The sequence below is a fragment of the Choloepus didactylus genome, chromosome 18 (assembly GCF_015220235.1).
Source record: "Choloepus didactylus isolate mChoDid1 chromosome 18, mChoDid1.pri, whole genome shotgun sequence".
Lineage (NCBI taxonomy): Eukaryota > Metazoa > Chordata > Mammalia > Pilosa > Megalonychidae > Choloepus > Choloepus didactylus.
This window is the reverse complement of record NC_051324.1, coordinates 71,614,129-71,633,747: the sequence shown is the minus strand read 5'-3', so window position 1 is coordinate 71,633,747 and position 19,619 is coordinate 71,614,129. Positions and strand designations below refer to the sequence as shown.

Genomic DNA, 19,619 nt, shown 5'->3' with positions numbered 1-19,619 from the left:
ACTATTTGGAAGCAGTTCAGAGTACCTCACTGTTGGAACCCTTTAGGCTAAAGGAATGACTAAAAGAAGAAAGATTTGCTACGCATTTTCCAATCGTCTCTGTAAAGGAGTGCTTCCAAAGCCCCTGAAACAGACTTCTTTTTCTGAACTAGATTAAACCACTCCCTGGCAATCACTTTTACACTGTGTTTACACTTAGTAAATCCTGTTTAGGAGCTGCACTGGAATCACAAATTCCCAAGCAGGGACTTTTAGTTGGAGTTTGAATCAGGAGCAAACCTAGCCTGACATTTTTGTGTGTGAGCCTCTCTGTCCACCAGCCTTGAGCCAAAAAAACATCGCCACTCTGGAGCCTTCTGGGTTTGCATTTGAACCATTTATTTCAGGAAATACATTTTCAACACTTTGTAATTTATACAAAAAGAGACTAAGTTCTCAGGAGGCACATAGCAAAAGGCCATTGTGGAATAGATCGCAATGAAACGAACATCTTCTCAAAATCTGGTACAAAGAAGGAAAGCTCAGTCCCCCCTTGCTGGGCTGCTGCTGGCCCCCAAGCAACCCCGAGGCTGGCAAGGAGCCCCCAGCAGGGAAGGCTGCCCCAGGTCCTGGGCCCGGACACCGGAGATGGACATTTCCTTCGACATCTTGGCGGCTTTGGCAAAACTATGGCAAGTCAGCGAGTAAACTGTTTCCCTGGAGTCTGATGAGGGGCCCTAGCTCTCTTGGGCAGGAAGGGAGTGAAAACCCCGTCGCAGGTGGCATTTATGCACACACACGCACACACACACACCAGCATGCACACTGGGGTGCCTCTGCCCCCTCTCCTTCCACTGCTTCCCTCTCGAGCGGGGGTCTGCCGTCACAAACGAGAGTGTGCACCCCGGCGTCCTGCCCCACCAGCCGGAGCCAGATATCTCCATGTCCCCGGGGCGGTCAGGACGGGAAGAGAGTGACCCTGACCTCACTGGCACAGCACGGACAGTCCCTCCTGGTCCCCTAGGGGGGACGGAGGGTGAGGGGCAGGGGGCACAGCCAGGTGGGGTGAGCTTGCTCTGCAGCCCGGCTGTGGTCCCCACCCCCTGCCCCTGCCCCTGCGGGGTCTTCATGACGGGCCCTGAGGAGGAGGGACAAGGCCCGTTCGAGGCAGTGCCTGGGCCCAGAGGGGTGGGTGCCCAGGTCTCCAGCCCAAAGGGACTTCTACACCACGCCCTGCTTACCCAAGTGAGTGGTGGGCTGCCGGGAGTGCACAAACACCCCCCAAAGTGGGTTTTAACTGGTGATAATTTAACTGGAGCGTCTTGGATCAAGCCAAAGACTGAAGAGATGCCTACACGCCTTCCCAGTAACACGCAGAAGGGCGGGGACCAGCAGCTTGGCCCCCCCACGGCCCCCTTCCTCCTTGGCTTCTCCACCAGGTACACCTGCTTGGACCTTCCCAAAAAATCAGCGGGGGGCAGGGGCATCTTTTCCTTCCTTTTAATCGTCACTTGAATCCCAGCAAATCAGGCAGTTACAGTCCCATCGGAGGAGGTGACACGAGGGGCTCATGACGGGGAGAGCCGCACACGCCTCCTTCTCCAGCGGGTCCCACTGTCCCCCCCGGGATGGCGGCTCGCGTGCAAGGCTGAGTGAAGGCACTTTCTGCTCAGGGCGGGCTGGCAGGTGGCGGCGGTGGCCCAGGCCTCCCCGCGTCTAAGCAACTGGCACCCGGCGACTTGTGGAGTTGGCTCTTGCCCCTTGGGGTGGGGTGGGGTGGGGTGCTCTCTGAGTTACGCCTGCGCCAAGTGGGGGTGCGGGGATGGGAAGGGGTTTCAGGGGCCATGGCCTTGGGGGCTGGAGGGGGGCAGGCAGCCTGTTGAGGTGAGGCCCGGGTGCACCCCCACAGTAAGGGGGCCTGCTCCCCATCCCCGCGGCCACCTGGACGGAAGGGTCAGCACGGACAGGGAGAAGCTTGCTTGTCTGGCTCCCTGGGCTGGGTCCTTCCCTGTCCCTTCCTTCTGGCCACTGTCCAGCCTCTCCCAGACCTCAGAGGAGGCCGGAGACCTGGCCTTGGATCTGAGACCCCCACCACCACACACACCCCCCAGTGGGCTAATAATTAACACACTCAAGATGATACACGTTATCCTGTTACTTGGCAGCGTGTAAAAGGGACGGAGGATGACGACAAATGAAGAAAATTACATAAAATAAAATGGGGCAAGTGGGCAGGCCCGGGGTTGGGTGGGGGCGCAGGGAAGTCGGGGGTGGGGTCCTGGGGCGGGCGGGGCCTACATCTCCTGAGCTTCCGGCTCCTTCTCCTCCACGCCGTTGGACATGGCGCTGTCGCCCTGGTTAAGGCGCCGCACGCGGTAGGCCTCGAAGTGGATGCTGCTGGTGATGTCTTTGATGTTCTGCATGTGTGTCCTGGGGGGCCGGCGGGGGGCGGGGGGTAAGCAGGCCAGCCAGGTAGACCCCCCAGCCTGCTGGCCGGGCTCAGGACGGCACCCGCCAGCCCTCCCTCCACCCCGGGCCCAGGCTCGGTGCCCCGTGTGCCCCCCACCCAGCGTGGGGCTCGGAGGCCCGCTGCGTCTGACCTGGCTGGGGGCGAGACCCTCTCAGGACACTCTGTCCCAATGGACGCATCTCCCCTTCTCCATGTCTACCAGCCCCCGGGAGCAGGGCAGATGGCTCAGAGGGGAGCCGGGTTTTCCTCTGAGGCTTGAGAAGGGCCTGTCCTTCCTCAGCCAGCCCCCCAGGATGGAAGGCTCCCCACACCTGGCTCTGGGGGCCCGAGAGCTCTCTGCTCCCTCTCTTGGCTTCACCACCAGCATCCACCCACCCGCTGGCTGCCAAGAAGCTGGGAGCTCCCTGGTGCCCCCAACAACCATTTCAGGAAAACCTCAAGGAGAAGCTTCGGCCGGGCCTGGAGGGGTGGGGGCGCCGGGACGGGAGCTGGGAGCCTGCCCACAAGACCTCACGGGGCTCCTGAAAAGTCCCCTGGCCATATCCAACGGGCGGCCGGGCCTCAGCAGACCAGACCTCAGGCCTTCTCAACCGGATGACCTCGTGTGTAAAAAGGACTTCTCCTGCTTGCTTTATTTGCAAGAGGCTTTTTTTAAGATAACGGGCTTCTAAAAGGTGCTTCCTGGGACCTCTGCCGGTTCACCCACTGTCCCACACCCGATTTCGGGCCCCCGCGGGACGGGCCCACCTCTCACCTGATGAGGAGATCCCGCAGGTATGCGAACTCACAGTGTGTGGTGTTTTCGACTGAGGAGAGACAGAAGGGGCTTCAACGTCATGGCAGAGCAGCCCCCGACCCCCACCTCCCTGTCCCCACAGGGGGCTGTGCTGACGGCAGCTTCTCCGGGGACAGCCCCGTGGGCAGGGGTGGCCGCCCCAGGCTGTGTCCTGGGGATACCGGGCAGCAGGAGAGGCCCAGCTCCTGCCCTCAGGAAGGTTGCGGAGTACAGGGAGATGACACAGAAACTGGACCAAGACAATGGTGGGGAGTCACGGTAAGGAAGGGGGCTCAGGGGGTTCCTGGGAGGAGGATGTCCTGGACCTGAAGATGGGGGGATGTGGGTGGCAAGGAATGTCGGACATGGAGAGAGGCGAGACCCGGAAGCCAAGCCATGAAAGAAAACCTGCAGCCCACAGTGCGTCACCCCTGCACACTCACCCACACAGAGGGCACACGTGGGCACCATGCAGCAGGGTCACCCCTTCCTACAGCTCGAGAACCAGCAAAGCCAAGCAAGATGTTGCCTCCTGGGTTTTTGTGCATATCATAACACAGCCCCCCAAAGGCCCAAAAGAATGGGAAGCTCAAGCTTCAGGAAAAGTGGTTCCTCCTGGGGCGGCAGGAAGACGGCGGGGTGCAGTGGGGGGCACAGGTACCGCCGAGCATGCTGGGAATGTTTCAGGGCTTGAGCTGGGGGCACTTTTAGAGTGGCCACGCTTCGTAATTTATATATGTACACACATCGCCTGGCACGTATCTATTATATAACAGGATGTTTCACGTAGAACAATTATCACACAACAGAACGTTTTTTAACAGGAGGGGCAGACAGCATCACCTGGGCTGGGGGGCCAGGCAACAGCAACAGAAAAGTGGGGCAAGGAGGCCTTGGGCACTACCGGGGGGGGGGGGGGAGTGCTTTCTTGTACAGACTTTAATCCCATCTTTGCACCCCCAACTTCTTCCACTTCTATGGTCTTAGAAAAATGGGGCTTAGAAAACGAAAGCAATCTGTACGGAATTCCACAGCTCATAAGGTCTGATGCAGGATTCAAATCCCACAGTCCAGGCTCAACACAGAGAATTGGGGCTTTCTCCATCTGATTTTCACTTGACAAGCTGGCGGGTGGGGCAGAGGCCGGGCTGGGGGCTATCAAAGGCTCAAGGGACCCCAGCATGCCAAGCTCGGGATTTTCTCTTCGCTGCCTCTTGCTCCTGAGCTTGCAATTCTCACGCCTGCACCACAACCATCTGCCGACTCACTGTCGCTCGGCATTTTTTCTAACTCGGAGGGGCAGTGAGAGCCGGTGGGGAAAGGGAGCCTGGGGTCGCGGTGTGAGTGTGGGAACTGTGCTTCCTGGCCATGAGAAATGGGCAAATTCCTGTGGCCTCTCTGACCCTCAGTCTCCTCATCCATCCTCATGGGGACACAAAAGAAATTAAATGAGATATTCATGTGAGTCACTGTACCGCACTCTCCTCCTGAAAATGTCTCAGGCAGTTTCCAGGGATGATTAAAATACTCCAAGATGAACCACCACCTCGCACACTCTTAACCTCACGGGTTCCTTGGCTGTTTGTCCTAATGCCCCTCACCGTGAGCTGGTGATGTCGCAAGAAGCTGGTGATCATTGCGGTGATGGGGGCCGTGACATGGGATCAGAAACCAGGGTCTTTCATTTCTGGACAATTTCGGCTCCTACTGGCTGCCTGCAGTTCCGGCGCTAGCCATGAGGGGGCAGCAGAGGTGCGCTGCTCACTGGGCTGCCCCCCACCCTCCAGGGGCCACAGCAGCCCCTTGTACCCCGACTTCAGGCCCTCAGAGCCTGCCTTTCATAAAAGGCCCCGGAAGAAAGGAAGTGGAAGGAGGGCCACAGGGGGCGAGCCCAGGGGTAAACCCTGACTGAGACTGGACATCAGACAAGGAGGTGAGGGGCTCCCAAAGAGATGGCCCTGGGGTCAGGGCCCCGGCCAGGGGGGAGCTGCAGGAAGGACAGCCAGCCTGCGGGACAGACGCTGGAAACACCAGATGGCGGTGGCTTTAGAGAAATGCCCTGCACCCAGCACACCGACACCCACAGTGGGGTGGGAGAGACTGGGGGTGGGGGGTGGGTGACAGCTGGGGGAGGACAGCTGGGGGGGTGACTTGGAGGGTAACGGGGGGAACTTGGGGAAGAGGACCAGGTCTTTCCACCCACATTGCCGCAGAAGGGCTGCGCCAGGCAGGGGTGACTCGGGCGGTCCTGAGCGGTCAGCCTGCTCCGGGACCCCTCCTGGCCGTCGGGGACGAGTCCAGAGCCACCTGCTCCCACCCTGCGGCCCGGGCAGCACCTGCCCCCTGCACCTCCAGGCCATGAAGAGGCACTGGCCCCTCTGCCACAGGGAGGGCTGATGACTAAATGAGATAAAGGGGAACCGTTTTCATTATCATCGGGTTTCTTAGAACAATTTCACCCCCAAAAGCTGCAATGGCCACGGTGATGTTCTCCTTTTACCAGAATCTTGGCACACAGCGCCCACTTTATGGGTGGTGAAACCCGAGGTCCAGGGGCAGCAGGGGCCTCGCCCAGCTCAGTGTGGGGGTGACTGTGGTGGGGAGCAGGAGGCGCCCACCCCACCTGCCCCAGCTTGCTCCACCCTGACCTTCCGTTTCCTTTTCAACTGGGCCTCTCAGCCAAGTCGCTCACAAGGCACAAAGTGGCCTATTCTCCTCTTCTATTCGCGAGAAGGGGAAGAGGACAGAGAGAGGAAGCGGGAGAAAACGCCCGGACCCGTCCCACCCGGGCTGACCCCCACAAAATATACGTCACGACCTAACCCCCCTGGAACCTGCCTGGAAATGGGGTCTCTGGATGTAAGTACGGATCTCCAGGTGAGGTTACCCTGGATTTAGGGTCCTAAGGCCAATGGCTCGTGTCCTTAAAAGAAGAGGGAGGGACACCGAGACACACAGGGGGGCCGGCCGAGACGAGTGATGAGGCTATATGACCCCCCAAACGATCAGGGGCGGGGCTTCCGGGGGCCCTCAGCAGGGGCTGCTGCTCGGGGCCTCCACGCTGCAGAGAACGAGAGCCCAGCCCTTCTCCGGGCCCCTCAGCGCCATCCCCACCATGGGCTAAGGCCCAGCCGGTGCCCAGCCGGGAGGGGGGCGGTGAGACCCTCCCTGGTCGCCACGGTGATGTGACACGCTGATGCCCACCTACCTTCAATGGTGCCCCACCGAGTCTTCCTCCCGAGGATGCGCCTCCCGTTCACCTGGTACTCGTGGTCACTGCCCACCACGGCAAACGGGATCATCTCCTGGGAAGGGCAGGGGCCGCGGTCACCGCGGGAAGGCTGGCCCGTCGCCCCGGGCCTGGGCCCCCAGACGCCCCCGGCGTGAGAGGGCAGGGTGCACTCGGGGTTCACGGCCCACCCACCAGATCCCCTTCCCCGGGAAGCCCCCTGCGGCCCACCCACTCACCCGGAACTTCTCATTCACCAGCCGGTCCTCCGAGTCCTCGTCAAACTCCTTCTGGGGGTACACGTCGATGCCGTTGGACAGCAGGTCCGCGGTGATCTGGGGTCAGGAGGGGACAGGTGTGAGCAACGTCCCCGCAGCAAGGAGACCCTCCACCAGCAGGTGCCACGAACCCCACACCGGGTGCTGCCCCAGACTCGGGGTCCAGGCAGATCAGGGAAGGGCGAGGTGGGGGGGGGGGCAGCCTGGCCTGCCTGCCAAGGGGGGGACCCCGTGGCGGCTCTGAGGGACCCTGGGGCCATTCCCCAAGGGTCTCCTTGTCTTTGCTCTCCAGCTCATCACACCCCCTCAAAACTCCCCCCTCACAGAAACTTCTAGAAACCCTCTTGCCACAGCTCTCCCCACACCTGCCCGCGGCCCTTTGCAGGGGAAGCAGAACCCGGCAGGGATGATGCTTGACCGAGAGGGTCTCGAGCACTGACCCCATGCACGGCTGCTCCTTCCTTTTCCTCCAGCAGAGACACGCACTGCAAGGCAGAGCACGTTTCCCTGACCGTGCTCGGTAAGTCCCGAGACCTGGCCCCAGGCGAGGGGCGCGCGGGACACGTGGATCCCACTGGGGCGGAGGCTCTGGAGGAGCTGGGGCACCTTGGTTTTGTAAAGTTCCCCCGGGGATCCTGGCGTGTGGCCCAGGACCCCTCCCCACAGCCAGCAGCGGCTCCGGGCCATGAAGAGAAGAAACAGCCACTTCCCCCGAGGCAGGCGGTCCTGTTTGCACTTTCCCTCCCTCTCATCCCACCAGGCCTGCTGCGGCCAGAGGCCCCTCCACCTGCCCCACTCCCAGCAAGCAGGACGCTGTCCCAGAGATGGCTGTCACCTCGGAGACCTTGTTCCTGAGCTGGGCCCCCCATGTGGAGTCGCTACCGAAAATGGGGGGAGCCAGAGGGGCCAGGGAGCCGGGAGCCCTACCCGCTGTTTGAAGTAGACCCTCTCCTCCAGGGTCAGTGTGTCGGCCTTGGCAATGACCGGGACGATGTTGACCACCTTGCTCAGCCGCTTCATGAACTCGATATCCAGGGGCCTGAGACTGGAGGCGAGTGGGAATCAGACATGGCTCTGGGGGAAGGTGGGAAACGGGGAGGGTTGCCTCCCCAGGTTCCCGAAGAGGTGGGAGAGGGGCTCTGGGGGGCCTGCTGAGGGCTTGCTGGGGGGTGTCCACCGGCAAAGCCAAGGTGGGGACCGAGCATCAGCTGAGCCGTCAGCAGGGAAACAGGAAAAGGCCCCTGGACACAAGCAGCAGGGCTGAGCCTGGGCCAGAGGGGCTGGGGGTCCACAGGGCCTGCCCGTCAAGAAGCGGAGCCATGGTAGCCCGTTCTGGGGTCGCCACCCGCCTCCCCAAGCCGGCTTAGCAGCTGCCCAGACCCACTGGGCTCCACTGCCCTCAGTTCCGGTGGGCACAGCGGTGGGGGCAGCAGCTGGCAGCCCCTGGAATGGTGGACACCATCTCCCCTCCACCATGGAGCAGCACCTTCTCTGCTCTCCCCGTGTTGAGAATAACGTGGGGTGCCTAGGGCGCTGGGCCTGCTGCCCACCTGGGTCTGAGTGGGTCATGGCCAGGGGAAGTAGCAGAAGCGCCGGGTGCCCACCCACCCCTCAGCTCGTCCTGCCAGCACCACGTCGGGGCCACGGCCGAGGTGACGCTCAGACTAGCCAGGGCAGCTGCGAGGGCTCCTCGGACCAGCCCCGAGCCCACAGGGAGGGGCGTCCGGTGCCGTCCTGCCGGCAGACCTGCTCCACACCCTCCACCCCAGGAGGCTCCCTGCCCCGGAAGGGACCCTGCTGTTCTCAGGGGTGGGCTGGGGCCAGGCTCAGGGGGAGGTCCCAATCCCCAGGCCTCTACACTCTACACCGGGGAAGGGTCTGAAACAGCCAGGAGAGCTAGAGACTCAGGCCTGCAGTGGCTGGCAGGATCTCCTGAGGCCCCCACTCCGCCTCTCTGTCCACCCATCAGCCAGGGCCCTTGGCGGCCTCACCCTGCTGTACCCACAGTCCGCTGGGCCCTGGGCCTGGCCTGCTCCCAGGCTCCAAGGCAGGACAGGCCCCGGGGGTATCCGGCAGGGGGTGGAAAGGTACCTGGGTACGGGGTGCAGACAGGTTCCTGGGAACCACGGCCTTAGGGTCTGCAAGGTCAAGCCCTCGGGAGGAGACCCCACCCCACTCCAAAGAGGACCAGGAGACCCAGCAGGCCACCCACCGGCCCCAGCCCAGGCTCAGACAGGAGCCCCTGGAGGAAACAGCTGCCTAGGCCAGCACTGTCCCTGGGCTCCACCTGCCAATGCACTGAACCCTCCCATGGCCCCACGAGGCAGGGACTGTGCCACCGTCATCGCCATCCCCGTGTCATGGGTCAGGGATGCCGGCACAGAGAGGGTCAGGCAGCCGGCTGAGGATGCACAGCTGGGGAGTCACAGGCCCCTTGCAGCTCAGGTTCTGGAACCTCCCAGAGCCCACCCTGGTCTTCAGTTCTCCCAGACACAAGCTGAACGGTGGAACAGGGGCTGTGAGGTCCAGAGGTCAGGGCAAGACTGGGGGCACAGTCACAGCACACCCCGTTAAGTCACCCCTACTGCCCATTGAGCTCAGCCCCTCTGACCCGGCGGCCGTCTGTGAGGGGTCGGGGGCCCACAGGCAGCCTCCCACTCGGGGCTCGGCCCGGGGCGGGGACCTACGAGTGGCCGGTGGCCGGGATGAAGTAGAGGCAGCAGTGGACACGCGTGTCTGGGATCCGCTTCTTGCGGTTGATGTTGATCTCTTCCTGCAGGTACTTTTCGTACTGGTCATTGATGAACTTCATGATGGGCTGCCAGCTGCACGGAGGGGCAGGGTCAGCACGGGCAGGGCCCGACCCCGGAGACCCCTCCCCGCACACACCCTGGGGGTGGGTGTTGGGCTTTCTGAGCATCACCTGACCCCAGAGCCCCCAAACCAGCCTCCCTATCCATGCCAGACTCTGGCCTCAAGATGAGGGAGGGAGAACAAGATTCCCTCGGAACACGGCTCTGGACCAGAGTGTTCGGACCTCCCAGCCGCACGGCTTCAGCAGTACGTCAAGCCCAAGGATGGGGCTCCCACCCCTCCCCATGGCCACGGGGTCCATCCTGGCCCTGACTCGGGGTGCCCGGGGAACCTGGAGCCCCTCACCAGTTCTCGTTGTTGATGTGGTCCCCGAACCCTGGCGTGTCGATCACCGTGAGCTTCATCCGGACGCCCTTCTCCTCGATATCTGCACAGAACCAATGGGCCCGCCGAGCTCAGAGGGACCGAGGACCCCCCGACACCCCAGGGCGGCCCCGGCCCTGTCCCAGTCAGGCCCACTAGGCACCTCGGGTAGGCAGTGGTGGGTCCGGGGAGATGCTGGGGAGATGCCGGCCCCTGGAATGTAACTTGGAGAGAGACGGCCTCTGTGACCGTCGCCCTGGGTGCCCCGGCCCCACAATATTGGGTGGAAAACAGCTGTCCCCGGGAAGTTCCGTCTGGCAGGGCCCCCAGGGAGTCCCAGGAGTGTCTCTGACCACAGGACAGACAGCCCTACCCAGTTCCCAAGATGTCCAGGGGCGTCACGGCACGGTGGGGGCCTGGGTGTGCCTGGCTCGGGGCACCCTACACCCACACTTCCAGGGAGAATGGCGGCCTCTGTGCCTCCCCTCGAGGGCCCCCCACCCGGCCACTGCAGCGCTCACCGTGCGTGATGGACTTGATCTCGATGGTCTTGGGGATGCGCTCCTCGGCCGTGGGCTGCACCGACTTCCGGCTGATCTTGGACTTGAAGAGGGTGTTGATGAGGGTGGACTTGCCCAGGCCGCTCTGTCCTGGAGGAGAGAAGAGGCGGTGGCTGGTGGGCTCCCTGGAGGAGGCGCCTCGGGGGCCTGAGCACCCCTGGGCCACCTGGTCCCACAGCCTCCCTGCCCTCCCCAGGTCGCAAGGGCACCGGGCTGGGGTCCTGTGCTGAGCATAACCCCCAACCGCAGCCAGGGGCCTGGCGGCCGTCCAGACCCAGCCAGGAGCCCCTGTGTGAGGCAGCCGTCCCCACATGTGCAGACCTGCAGGGGCCTGAGGCACCTCTGCCTGCTGGGGACGTCACCCCATAAGCATTTTCCAGGGCAGAGGTCTCCTGGTAGCTCGGACTTGGGATTGGCAGGTGGCAGTGGCAGCCTGGAGCCCCGGGGTGCCTGGGACACCTCCAGCTGGTCCAGGTGGTGGACACAATGAGGAGTGTCAACTCGAACCTGCTCCGCCCTGACCAGCTATGACCTTGGCAGGTCCTACACTTCCCTGTGCCTCAGTCTCCTCATCCATACAATGGGCTAAACAAAGCTGGGGGCTGGTGTGAGCATCATGTCACACAGCGCCTGCTGCAGCCATCTGCTGCTTCATGGTGGCCTCCAGGGCCCGTCTCCAAGGGCAACGAGTCAGCATCAGCACATCAGGACCCAGGGCAAGCACTCGGGGTGCCTGGCAGACCCCAAAGGAAGGTTTTGTTGGCGGCTGGAAGGGTTGCGTGGGTCTGTGGTGGGCGAGCCCCCGGGGGCCTGGGCCTGTCCACTGGGGCCAGCCAGCCCGAGGGGACAGAGTGCTGAGGCTGCCCCCCACCCCGGCCCTCGGGCTCCTCGTGGGGAACAGTGTAAAGACCTTTGTCTGAAGGGGAACAAGGCACTTCGTGGGCACCCCCAAGTCTCGGGCTGCTCCTGGTGCAGGCCAAGCCCAAGGCAGGTCACGACACCCAGGCTGTGGCCAAGCTCCTACAGGCTGCCCTAGGCAGGGTCCCAGGGCTCCCTGGAGGGGCCGAGACGCTGGGGAGTTGGGGGAGACACCGCGGGTCTATGTGAGGTTTGAAGGGGAAGTTCTAAAGAGAACTCAGCCCCGGGCAGCAGGAGGGAGGGACTGCAGGTCCCCTGGAGGCTCCGTGCAGCCACTGTGGTCACCCAAACTGCAGGGCTTCCGTCCAAAGCCCCCTGGGAGCTGGCATCCCAGCCTCTGGGGTAGGGGGGGCAGCCGCGTTTGAAGTGTGGGCCCCACACTCAGCACTAACAGCCTCCAGCTAAGGGACCACCAGCTCCTGGGCAGGGGGCTTCACTGGGCTCCCAGACAGCTGTGCCTCCGTGGGTCCTCCTCAGTGGACCCAACTGGCCGGCTGTGAGCACCCCAGGATGCAGGCCCGCCCACTTCTTGGCGCGGAGACTGGGGGCTGTCCTGGCCATTCTATGGGCTCAGCCCTCACCTCACCCCACAGGGCCCCAGACAACCAGGAGAGAAAAGGGCAGAGACACCGCCAGGGTGAGGGGACGGAGCCCTGGCCCGGGGATCAGAGGATGCTGGCCCCAGCTCCACCCTGACCCGCTGGTGGCCACAGAGGTCCTTCCTGCTCTAGGGTGTCAGGAGTCCAAGCCCCCTGCCCTGCTGCTGCGGACCCCGCAACCTGTGCACCAGACACTGCTCTTGGAGTGGTACTTAACCCTCCCAGCCAGGAGCGACGGAGGAGGAAACCGAGGCACAGAGCCCCGGTGCAGTGGGGACCAGAACCCCACCACCTGCTCCACAGCCCAAGCCATGGTCTCCCACCTCGGGGCTAAGAGCGGGAATGGGCGCTGGTGTCACAAAGTGCACTGCACACACACACGCACACCACACACACACGCACACGCAGCTCCAGACCCCAGCGCTCCCCTCCGACTAAGCTGTCGCAGGCTGTGCTAACAAACACACTTGAAAAAATTGCAACAGGGCCCATTTTCCGGCTTTGTTAACAGCTTTCAACTCGCCGTCCCCTCGGCTCCACCGGGCTGTGTCCTGGCTGAGCTCAGCCCAGAGGTGTTTCAGGCACCCTGGCCATGGGAGGCTTTAAAGCTCACCCCGTTACTGTAACTGTGCTGTCATCACCACTGCAACCGCAGTTTCCCAGGCGCCCACCCTGTCCCAGTGCACGCCTGGCCCTCTGGGGTCACGACTGCCCCACTTCACAGAGAAGGAACCGAGGCTTGTGCAGGGGGAGTGATGGACGAGTGTCCCCAGCTCTCTGGACCACACTGGGACTCCGCCCTGGGTCTGCGGACCCCAGGCAGGTGCCCTCCACCCTGCCCGGCTGCACCAAGGGGGCAGCTCCCTTCAACTGTGCAGCTTTTGTGGCTCTTTTCAGGAGCCCTAGGATTCCACCAGATTCTCTGGGTCCTCCATGTGGTGTCCCCGAGAGGCAAACGGGCCTCATTCTTATCGGGGACATTGGGGGCAAGAGGGCCCAGGTGGGTGAGGGGCCTCCAGGGCTCCCCCAGGCTGGTGAGCAGCCCTGTGCCTCCCAGTGGCCCACCTCGTCCCGGGGCTGCCAGGGCCTGTCCTTCTCTCTCCTCTTGGCCAAAGCCCTAGAAGCCTCGTGGGAAACACCACCGGGCTGGGTCTGTCCCACGGCTGGACCCAAAGGTTCTCTGGGCCCACCTGCCCCTCGGTCTTGCTGGAAGGAGGGGGTTAGCCCCTCCCCCATCGCTGTGCTGGGCCCACCTGCCCCTGTCTCCAGCCCCCCGTATCCTGAGCCCTGCAAGGCTCCCCCAAGCAGGCATAGAAGGGGGGCGTCTTCCCACCCACCGCAAACCCCCGAGAGAAAGCCCCACACCTCCCAGATGATCCTGGAGCCTGGGTGGGCTGTAGGCAGAAGCCCCCGCGTCCCAGGGTCCGGTGAGGCCACCAGAAGCCGGGAGGGGATCCCACGACCCCAGGGGACAAGAGCGAGCCGCGGCCCCGAGGAGGAAGTTTTCACGTCTGCAGGTGGCAGTGGGTGGTTTGCGTCTCCCAAGGGGGACAGGAAGGAAACACACAGGCCTAGGCGGGGCAGAGGAAACGGGCCCCATGGCCAGGGGAATGGGGGCAGCCCCTTGCACCAAGGTCCCCAAACACCTTGCAGGGGGGAACCCCCAGACTCCTCTGGCCACCCCAGTGAGGGGCTGGTGTGCAGTTCTGGGATCTGAAAACTCCTGTTCTGTTCTCTGCACCGTGAAGCCAGAGACCTCAGCCCTGACCCCCGGGCCTCGGAAATGAGGCTGGTCTGGGGGACCCTGTCTAGGTCGGGGCAACCACTGCCCTCCAGACACCCTCAACGAGCAGCCACAGAGGCACCAGGCCTTCACACTGTCCATCAGCCCTCCAGGGTCGGGACCGCCGGGCAGGGGTGCAGCCACAGGCTCCGCACACAGGCGGGGGTCCAGCCCCACGTAGGGTGAGGCATTGGAGAGAACCTTCAGCAGAGACCAAAGGTGGTGTCACCAGTGCCTGCCCTGCCCGTGCCATCGCAGGGGGCTGACCGTGAGGGGCTGAGACCCTTCCTCCCGGCACACACACCCACACACGTCGCACGCCCAGTTTACAGGTGAGAAGACTGAGCCCCAGGGCTTGGGTGATTCCTGAGGCCCCGGGACTGACAGCGCCTGAGCATTCAGCTGGGGGAGAGATGACCCCATGGGGACCTGGGTGGGGGGATGGACAGCATGGCAGGGGGTGATCAGCGATGTGGGGGACAGTGAGGCAGCAGAGGGGCACTCACCGACCACCATGATGTTGAACTCGAAGCCCTGCTTCATGGCTTTCCTCCGCATCTGCTCCAGGATGGAGTCGATCCCCACGTAGCCGAAGTCCACAGGGGCCTTGTCACCCCGCAGCGCGGGGGCTGGCTTGAGTCCGGAGTCTCTGGGGGTGTCGGCCATGTCGCCGGTGGAGCCGGGCGCTGCCGCGGTGGCTGTGGAGGGAAGGCGGGGGCATCAGGGGCGGCGGGAGCCCACGAGGTGCTGGCCCACTGTCCAGTGGTCCCACTACCCGCCCCCCACATTTCTCAGGTGGGGAGGCTGCGGGGCAGAGCCATCAAGGAACGTGCTGTACCCCAGCTCCCTGCTCCCCACTGCACAAAGCCACTGTGCTTTTTAATCTCCCTTTACCCCTCAAGCCCACCTGGTGCCCTCTGGCCCAGGGACGACCCTTGGACCCTCCTCCCGCTTTGTCCCGAGCTGCACCCGGCACCCTGGGGACTCGGTGGACCCTCTGAATCCCCTTGGCCTTCACTGTCTTCAGCCAAGTGGCCAGGCTGACCCCAAGCGGGGACAAAGGGGACGGACAAAACCAGCCTCTGCACGATCAGACTGCAGCTCACATGAGTTGTCGTGTGAAAACCCACACAAGGTGCTAGCAGCCCCCCGGGAGGCAGGGAGGTGTGCTGGGGTGGAGCCCTTCTGGGTGGATGGCTGGAGACCGACCCCTCCTCAAGGATGGTGAGGCCCAGCCCAGGGAGCTGGGGTTGGGGGAGAGATGGTGGGTGGGCGGCTGGCCATGGGCCACCTCCACTTCCACTGCCTGCCCTGCCTCCCAGCGGCCCAGTGCCCACACCCAGAGGATGGATGAGGGTCTGCAGATGGGCAGAAAACACTGAACGATTCAAAATAACTCAGGTTCGGCAGGATGTAGCTGCAGGCGAGAGCCTTCCTGTCCCCTGGCCCTCCCCCCAGGCCACCTCAAGAACCCACAACCCTAGGTCAGAGGCTCGGAGGGGAGGGCGCCCAGAAAGCACCCACGGGGGGCCCGAGGTGGCCCTGCCAAGTGGGGGCTGCTCAGCAGACTGTCAGGAGGGGTCTCCATTCCCGCTCTGCGCTGGAGCACACGCCATGGCCGGCCCCTCGAAACTTGGCACCCGTGGGTGAAGAGGCTGAAAACACACGCCCCGACCCATCTCCCGGCCTCTCCGTCCCCCGCGGCGGGGCCTGATTCCTGGCTGCCTCTGGGTAGTGCTCCCTGCTCCAGCTGGGGGGCTGCACTCTTCCCACCCCCTGCCCGCTCAGAAGGGCTCTGGGCCCCTTCCCACACCCAGGGAGGCTCCAGGCCTTACCGCTCTCTGCTCCTGGCGCCCGTTGGGCTCAGAGGAAGGGACCCACGGGGCGTTGTGGGGCCCCCTCCTGCCAACACGTGGAAGGCGGCTGGGACCCCGGGGCAGCCGGACGGGGAGGAGAGGGGTCTCTTCCTGGGGCAGGCACCCGCCAGGGGGTCCACGAACACCCCACGAGCCCAGCGGACGGTGCCGGCCTGGGACGCAGCCTCCCCAGACGCTGCCCCGGGGAGCTGCAGCCCGACAGATTTTCAGACCAGAAGGGCCCCGGGGAGGCTTCAGAGACGCTGCTTTCCGCTTCCTGGGGCGACGGCCTCGGTCAGGAAACGCAGGCAGCCGCGGCCCCGCGCCACGCTCCGGCGGCCTCCCCCCCGCGCTTCGTTCTAGCTCGTCGGCATCGTCAGCGGGAGCGGGGACCCCGGGGAACCGCGCCCCGACCCAGCCGCCGGCCGCCCTCCTTCCCACGCCCGGCCGAGGAGGCCCGGGGGCGAGCGGGCGAGAGGGAAGAGCCGAGAGGGCCGGGCCCGCGAAGCCCAGCTCCGGACGCTGCGGTTTGCCCTCGTGCGGGGCTTGATCCCTGAGGAAGTTACTGGACTCCCGTTTTCTGAGCCTCGAGGGGAGGATAATTCCACTTCACTGAATTGGGAGAAAGATTAGACCACACAGCGGGTGTAAAAATGCCAGGGATGGCCAAGGGGTGCACAAACCCCAATCCCTAGCAACCTCACCACGGGCAGATTCTCTGGGGCCGGAGCCCTCCCGCCCCACACAGCCCCCGGGCCCTCCTCTCTGCACGGCCCTGGGGGGCTTCCAGGCATGGCCTTTTGCTCCCTCTTCAGGAATATTCCCCCTGGGGCTTCCAGCGTCTTTAAATAAACAAAGGCACAGAGCCGCATCTGGGCCGGACCATGTGGCCCTGGGGCCACTTCCTGGAGGCAGACATAAAGCCTTGTCTTAGGGGCAGCGGCTCAGCCCCAGCCCACGTGACTGAAAATTGTTTCCATCTGCTGTGGGGCTGGGAGCCATTTTCCCGCTCACAGCTATGAGGGTGCAGCCAACGGACCCCAGCCGGCCCCCCTCGCAGGCACCAGCACCCACCGCAGAAACGCAGATAAAGCAAACACCCTGACCCGCCCTGGCCTGGGTTTGGGGATGATAATAAAAATACGGGACAAGCCCCGTCCCTTCCCCGCTGACTTAGAACGTTTCTGACCCTCCACACGCGTCAGAGCCAATCCTGCAATCCTTTTCCCCGGCAAGCACCTGTGCAAGCAGCGTTAATTCTGCCCAAACAACCAGGAGACCCCACTTGTCCACTCACCCACCTCCTGCCTCCGGGACCCCCAGGCGGGGAAAACCTAAGACCCCACTGTGCCGGTTTGGATGTATTATATACTCCAAAACTCCATGTTCTTTGATGCAATCTTGTGTGAGCAGGCATACTAGTGTTGATTAGGTTGGAACCTTTGGATTAGGTTGTTTCCATGGAGATGTGACCCACCCAGCTGTGAGTGACACCTTTGGTTATGGTGTGACCTCTGATTGAATGTTTCCATGGAGGTGTGGCCCCACCCATTCAGTGTGGGCCTTAATTAGTTCACTGGAGTCTTTGTGAAACGCAACTTGGGAGCAAATGGATGCCAGCCACGTGCCTTCCCAGCTAACAGACGTTTTCCAGATGCCAGTGGCCATCCTCCAGTGAAGGTACCCAATTGTTGATGCCTTACCTTGGACATTTTATAGCCTTAAGACAGTAACTGTGTAACCAAATAACCCCCCTTTACAAAAGCCAATCCCTTTCTGGTGTTTTGCAAACGGCAGCATTAGCAAACCAGAACAACCACCAAGCCAACCTTTGCCCAAGACACTTCCTGGGCACCCCAGGGTGCTCGAGCCAGCTGCAGGGGTCCTCACGGCCGGCACTGTCCATGAGATCTGCTGCCATGATGGGAGTGTCTGTGTCTACCCTGCCCGAGACGGGAACCACCAGCCACACGCGACTGGCAGAGCTGAGAAGCTGGCTTTCCGAACTGATTTACTTTTAATTTTCTTTTATTTTAATTAATTGAAATTTAAATAGCCACATGTGGCTCGTGGCAACTCTACTGGACAGTGCAGAATTCCACGCCACCTGCTCCTTTTACAGCTGCGGGAACTGAGGGCCACAGGGTGATTTTTTCCCCAGCGCTGCAGCACCCACGACACCACCCGAGACCTCAGCTGCCCACAGCAACCCTGGAATTCCACGTGCGCTGCTGCATGTGTGACAACAGCTGTGCCCCCGTGCCCCTGGCAAGGAGGGTGGGGACCTGTGTGGACGCCACTGCGTCTCCAAGCAATCTGGGAAGAAGCACTTTGCAAACAGCCGTGGGACGGAGGGGTTTCAACATGATGCAGTCATAGAAAGGGGGGATCTCGGAATTGTTCCAAATAGGGTCTTGCGGAGGGGCCCCTTGGGGGGCTGCTCGCCCATGCTGACCCTCTGTTCACCCGGCCGCCCCCACACGCAGGACATTCAGTGGGTGAGGGGCACGTGGGGGCAGAAGGTATGCCCAAGACACAGCAGCACTGCCCCTCAGTCCCCAGGGCTGGGTGGGCAGAAGGGAGCCTGGGGCACTTCCACGGCCAGTTGGAGGTTAAGAGCGGAGCGCCCCACCCTGAGCAACCGAACCCCAGGCAGGGAGAAGGCTCCGCTGCTTCAGGCCCGGCCCGGGGGGAGGGACAGAGCCACGTGCACGGCTGTCCCAGGGAGACGCCAAGGGCCGGTCCCCTTCCGAGGCCCACCCGGACCCGTGTCGGGGCCACCTTGGCCGGGGCAACCCTCCACTCTCCCCAGCCCTGGCATCTGGAATTGTGCTTGGCACCCCAACATCGTCAAATGCTACAGGAAAGGGAGACTAGTAACAGAACCACAAGAGGTTCCTCTTTAATTCAAAAGGATGCTCACTGCACCCTCAGGTAAGCAGAATGAGAAGGAGCCCTGTTTTTAAAAAGAGGAAAACACACGCTCAGGGGAGTTTAGGAACTTGGCCAAGTTCACACAGCAGCCCTCCGCTTTTCACCGCTCCTGGCTGGCGTGAATCCGCCTCGGGAAAGTCCTTGGGAAAGGTGGGCTGGGGGACAGTGCCCCCTTCCCTCGACCGCAGAACCAAGCCCCCCAAGCCCAGATGTACTCTGAGGGAGGAGAGGCCAGGCTTGCTCTGGGGTCTTGGGGCAGCCCCGGGGGCACTCTTGCCACGGCCAGCACGTCAGCCGACCTAGTCCCCGGACCCCCAGGCTGCGGGTCACACTGCTGCACCCCACGCCCCACCCTTCTCCATGGAACAACAGCCCCTGGCTGGAGCGACCGCACACCCCACTTCAAGCCATTCTCCAGCCAAATCTCCACTAGCACCTGGGTGACTCTCAGAAAGGTTCTGGTTTGGACAGACGGACACTCAAGGCAAGGGGCAGAGCCCATGGCTAGGGACTAGGGGCCTCGGGCTCTGGCTCCCGAATTCCCAGACCCGCTGCCACCCCCCCTTAGCCTGCCCATGGCTGCAGCTTGCTCAGGGGTACTCCCAACTCCCCTCCAGGAAGTAGCATAAAGCAGCTTGTCAAGAAATATCTAAAATGCCTCACAGCTGGAGCAGGGAAACGTGGCATGTCTATGCAGTGGAATATTACTCAGCCATGAAAAAGAACGAAGATCTGACCCATAACATGGATGAACCGTACAAACACGATGCTGAAAGAAGCCAGACCCAAAAAGGTCACATACTGTAGGATCCCATTTCCATGAGGGATCTGGAATAGGCAAATCCATAAAGGCAGAAAGGAGAAAGGTGTTTGCCTGGGGCTTGGGGAGGGGAGGGCGAGGGATGGCAGTGGCTACTAACAGGCCGGGGAGTGCTTTCTTAGGGTGATGAGAATGTTCTAAAATTGATAGTGGCGATGGTTGCACATCTCTGTGAATAGACTAAAAGCCACGGACTTACACCCTTTAACAAGAACTGGTGGGTGGGGTTTGTCTTCACGGC

At 62.6% G+C, this 19,619-nt stretch overlaps 1 protein-coding gene across 8 annotated transcripts in view; it reads right to left on the bottom strand.

Moving 5' to 3' along the window:
• Nucleotides 1-354: 354 nt before the first annotated feature.
• Nucleotides 355-19,619, bottom strand: part of SEPTIN9 (septin 9) — a 161,921-nt gene continuing 142,656 nt past the window's right edge. For 6 of the 8 annotated variants that reach the window (XM_037809982.1, XM_037809985.1, XM_037809983.1 and 3 more), the window contains 10 exons: nucleotides 14,275-14,466; nucleotides 10,430-10,558; nucleotides 9,891-9,972; nucleotides 9,419-9,556; nucleotides 7,659-7,776; nucleotides 6,693-6,788; nucleotides 6,433-6,529; nucleotides 3,204-3,255; nucleotides 2,278-2,409; nucleotides 355-1,739 (listed from right to left, as the gene is read on the bottom strand). In XM_037809982.1, coding sequence (XP_037665910.1) covers nucleotides 1,649-1,739; nucleotides 2,278-2,409; nucleotides 3,204-3,255; nucleotides 6,433-6,529; nucleotides 6,693-6,788; nucleotides 7,659-7,776; nucleotides 9,419-9,556; nucleotides 9,891-9,972; nucleotides 10,430-10,558; nucleotides 14,275-14,466 — 1,127 coding nt within the window. In that variant the 3' untranslated portion in view covers nucleotides 355-1,648. Of the gene's footprint in view, nucleotides 2,410-3,203; nucleotides 3,256-6,432; nucleotides 6,530-6,692; nucleotides 6,789-7,658; nucleotides 7,777-9,418; nucleotides 9,557-9,890; nucleotides 9,973-10,429; nucleotides 10,559-14,274; nucleotides 14,467-15,603; nucleotides 15,920-19,619 lie in introns of those variants that run through there. The other 2 variants (XM_037809986.1, XM_037809981.1) reach the window with 2 other exon arrangements.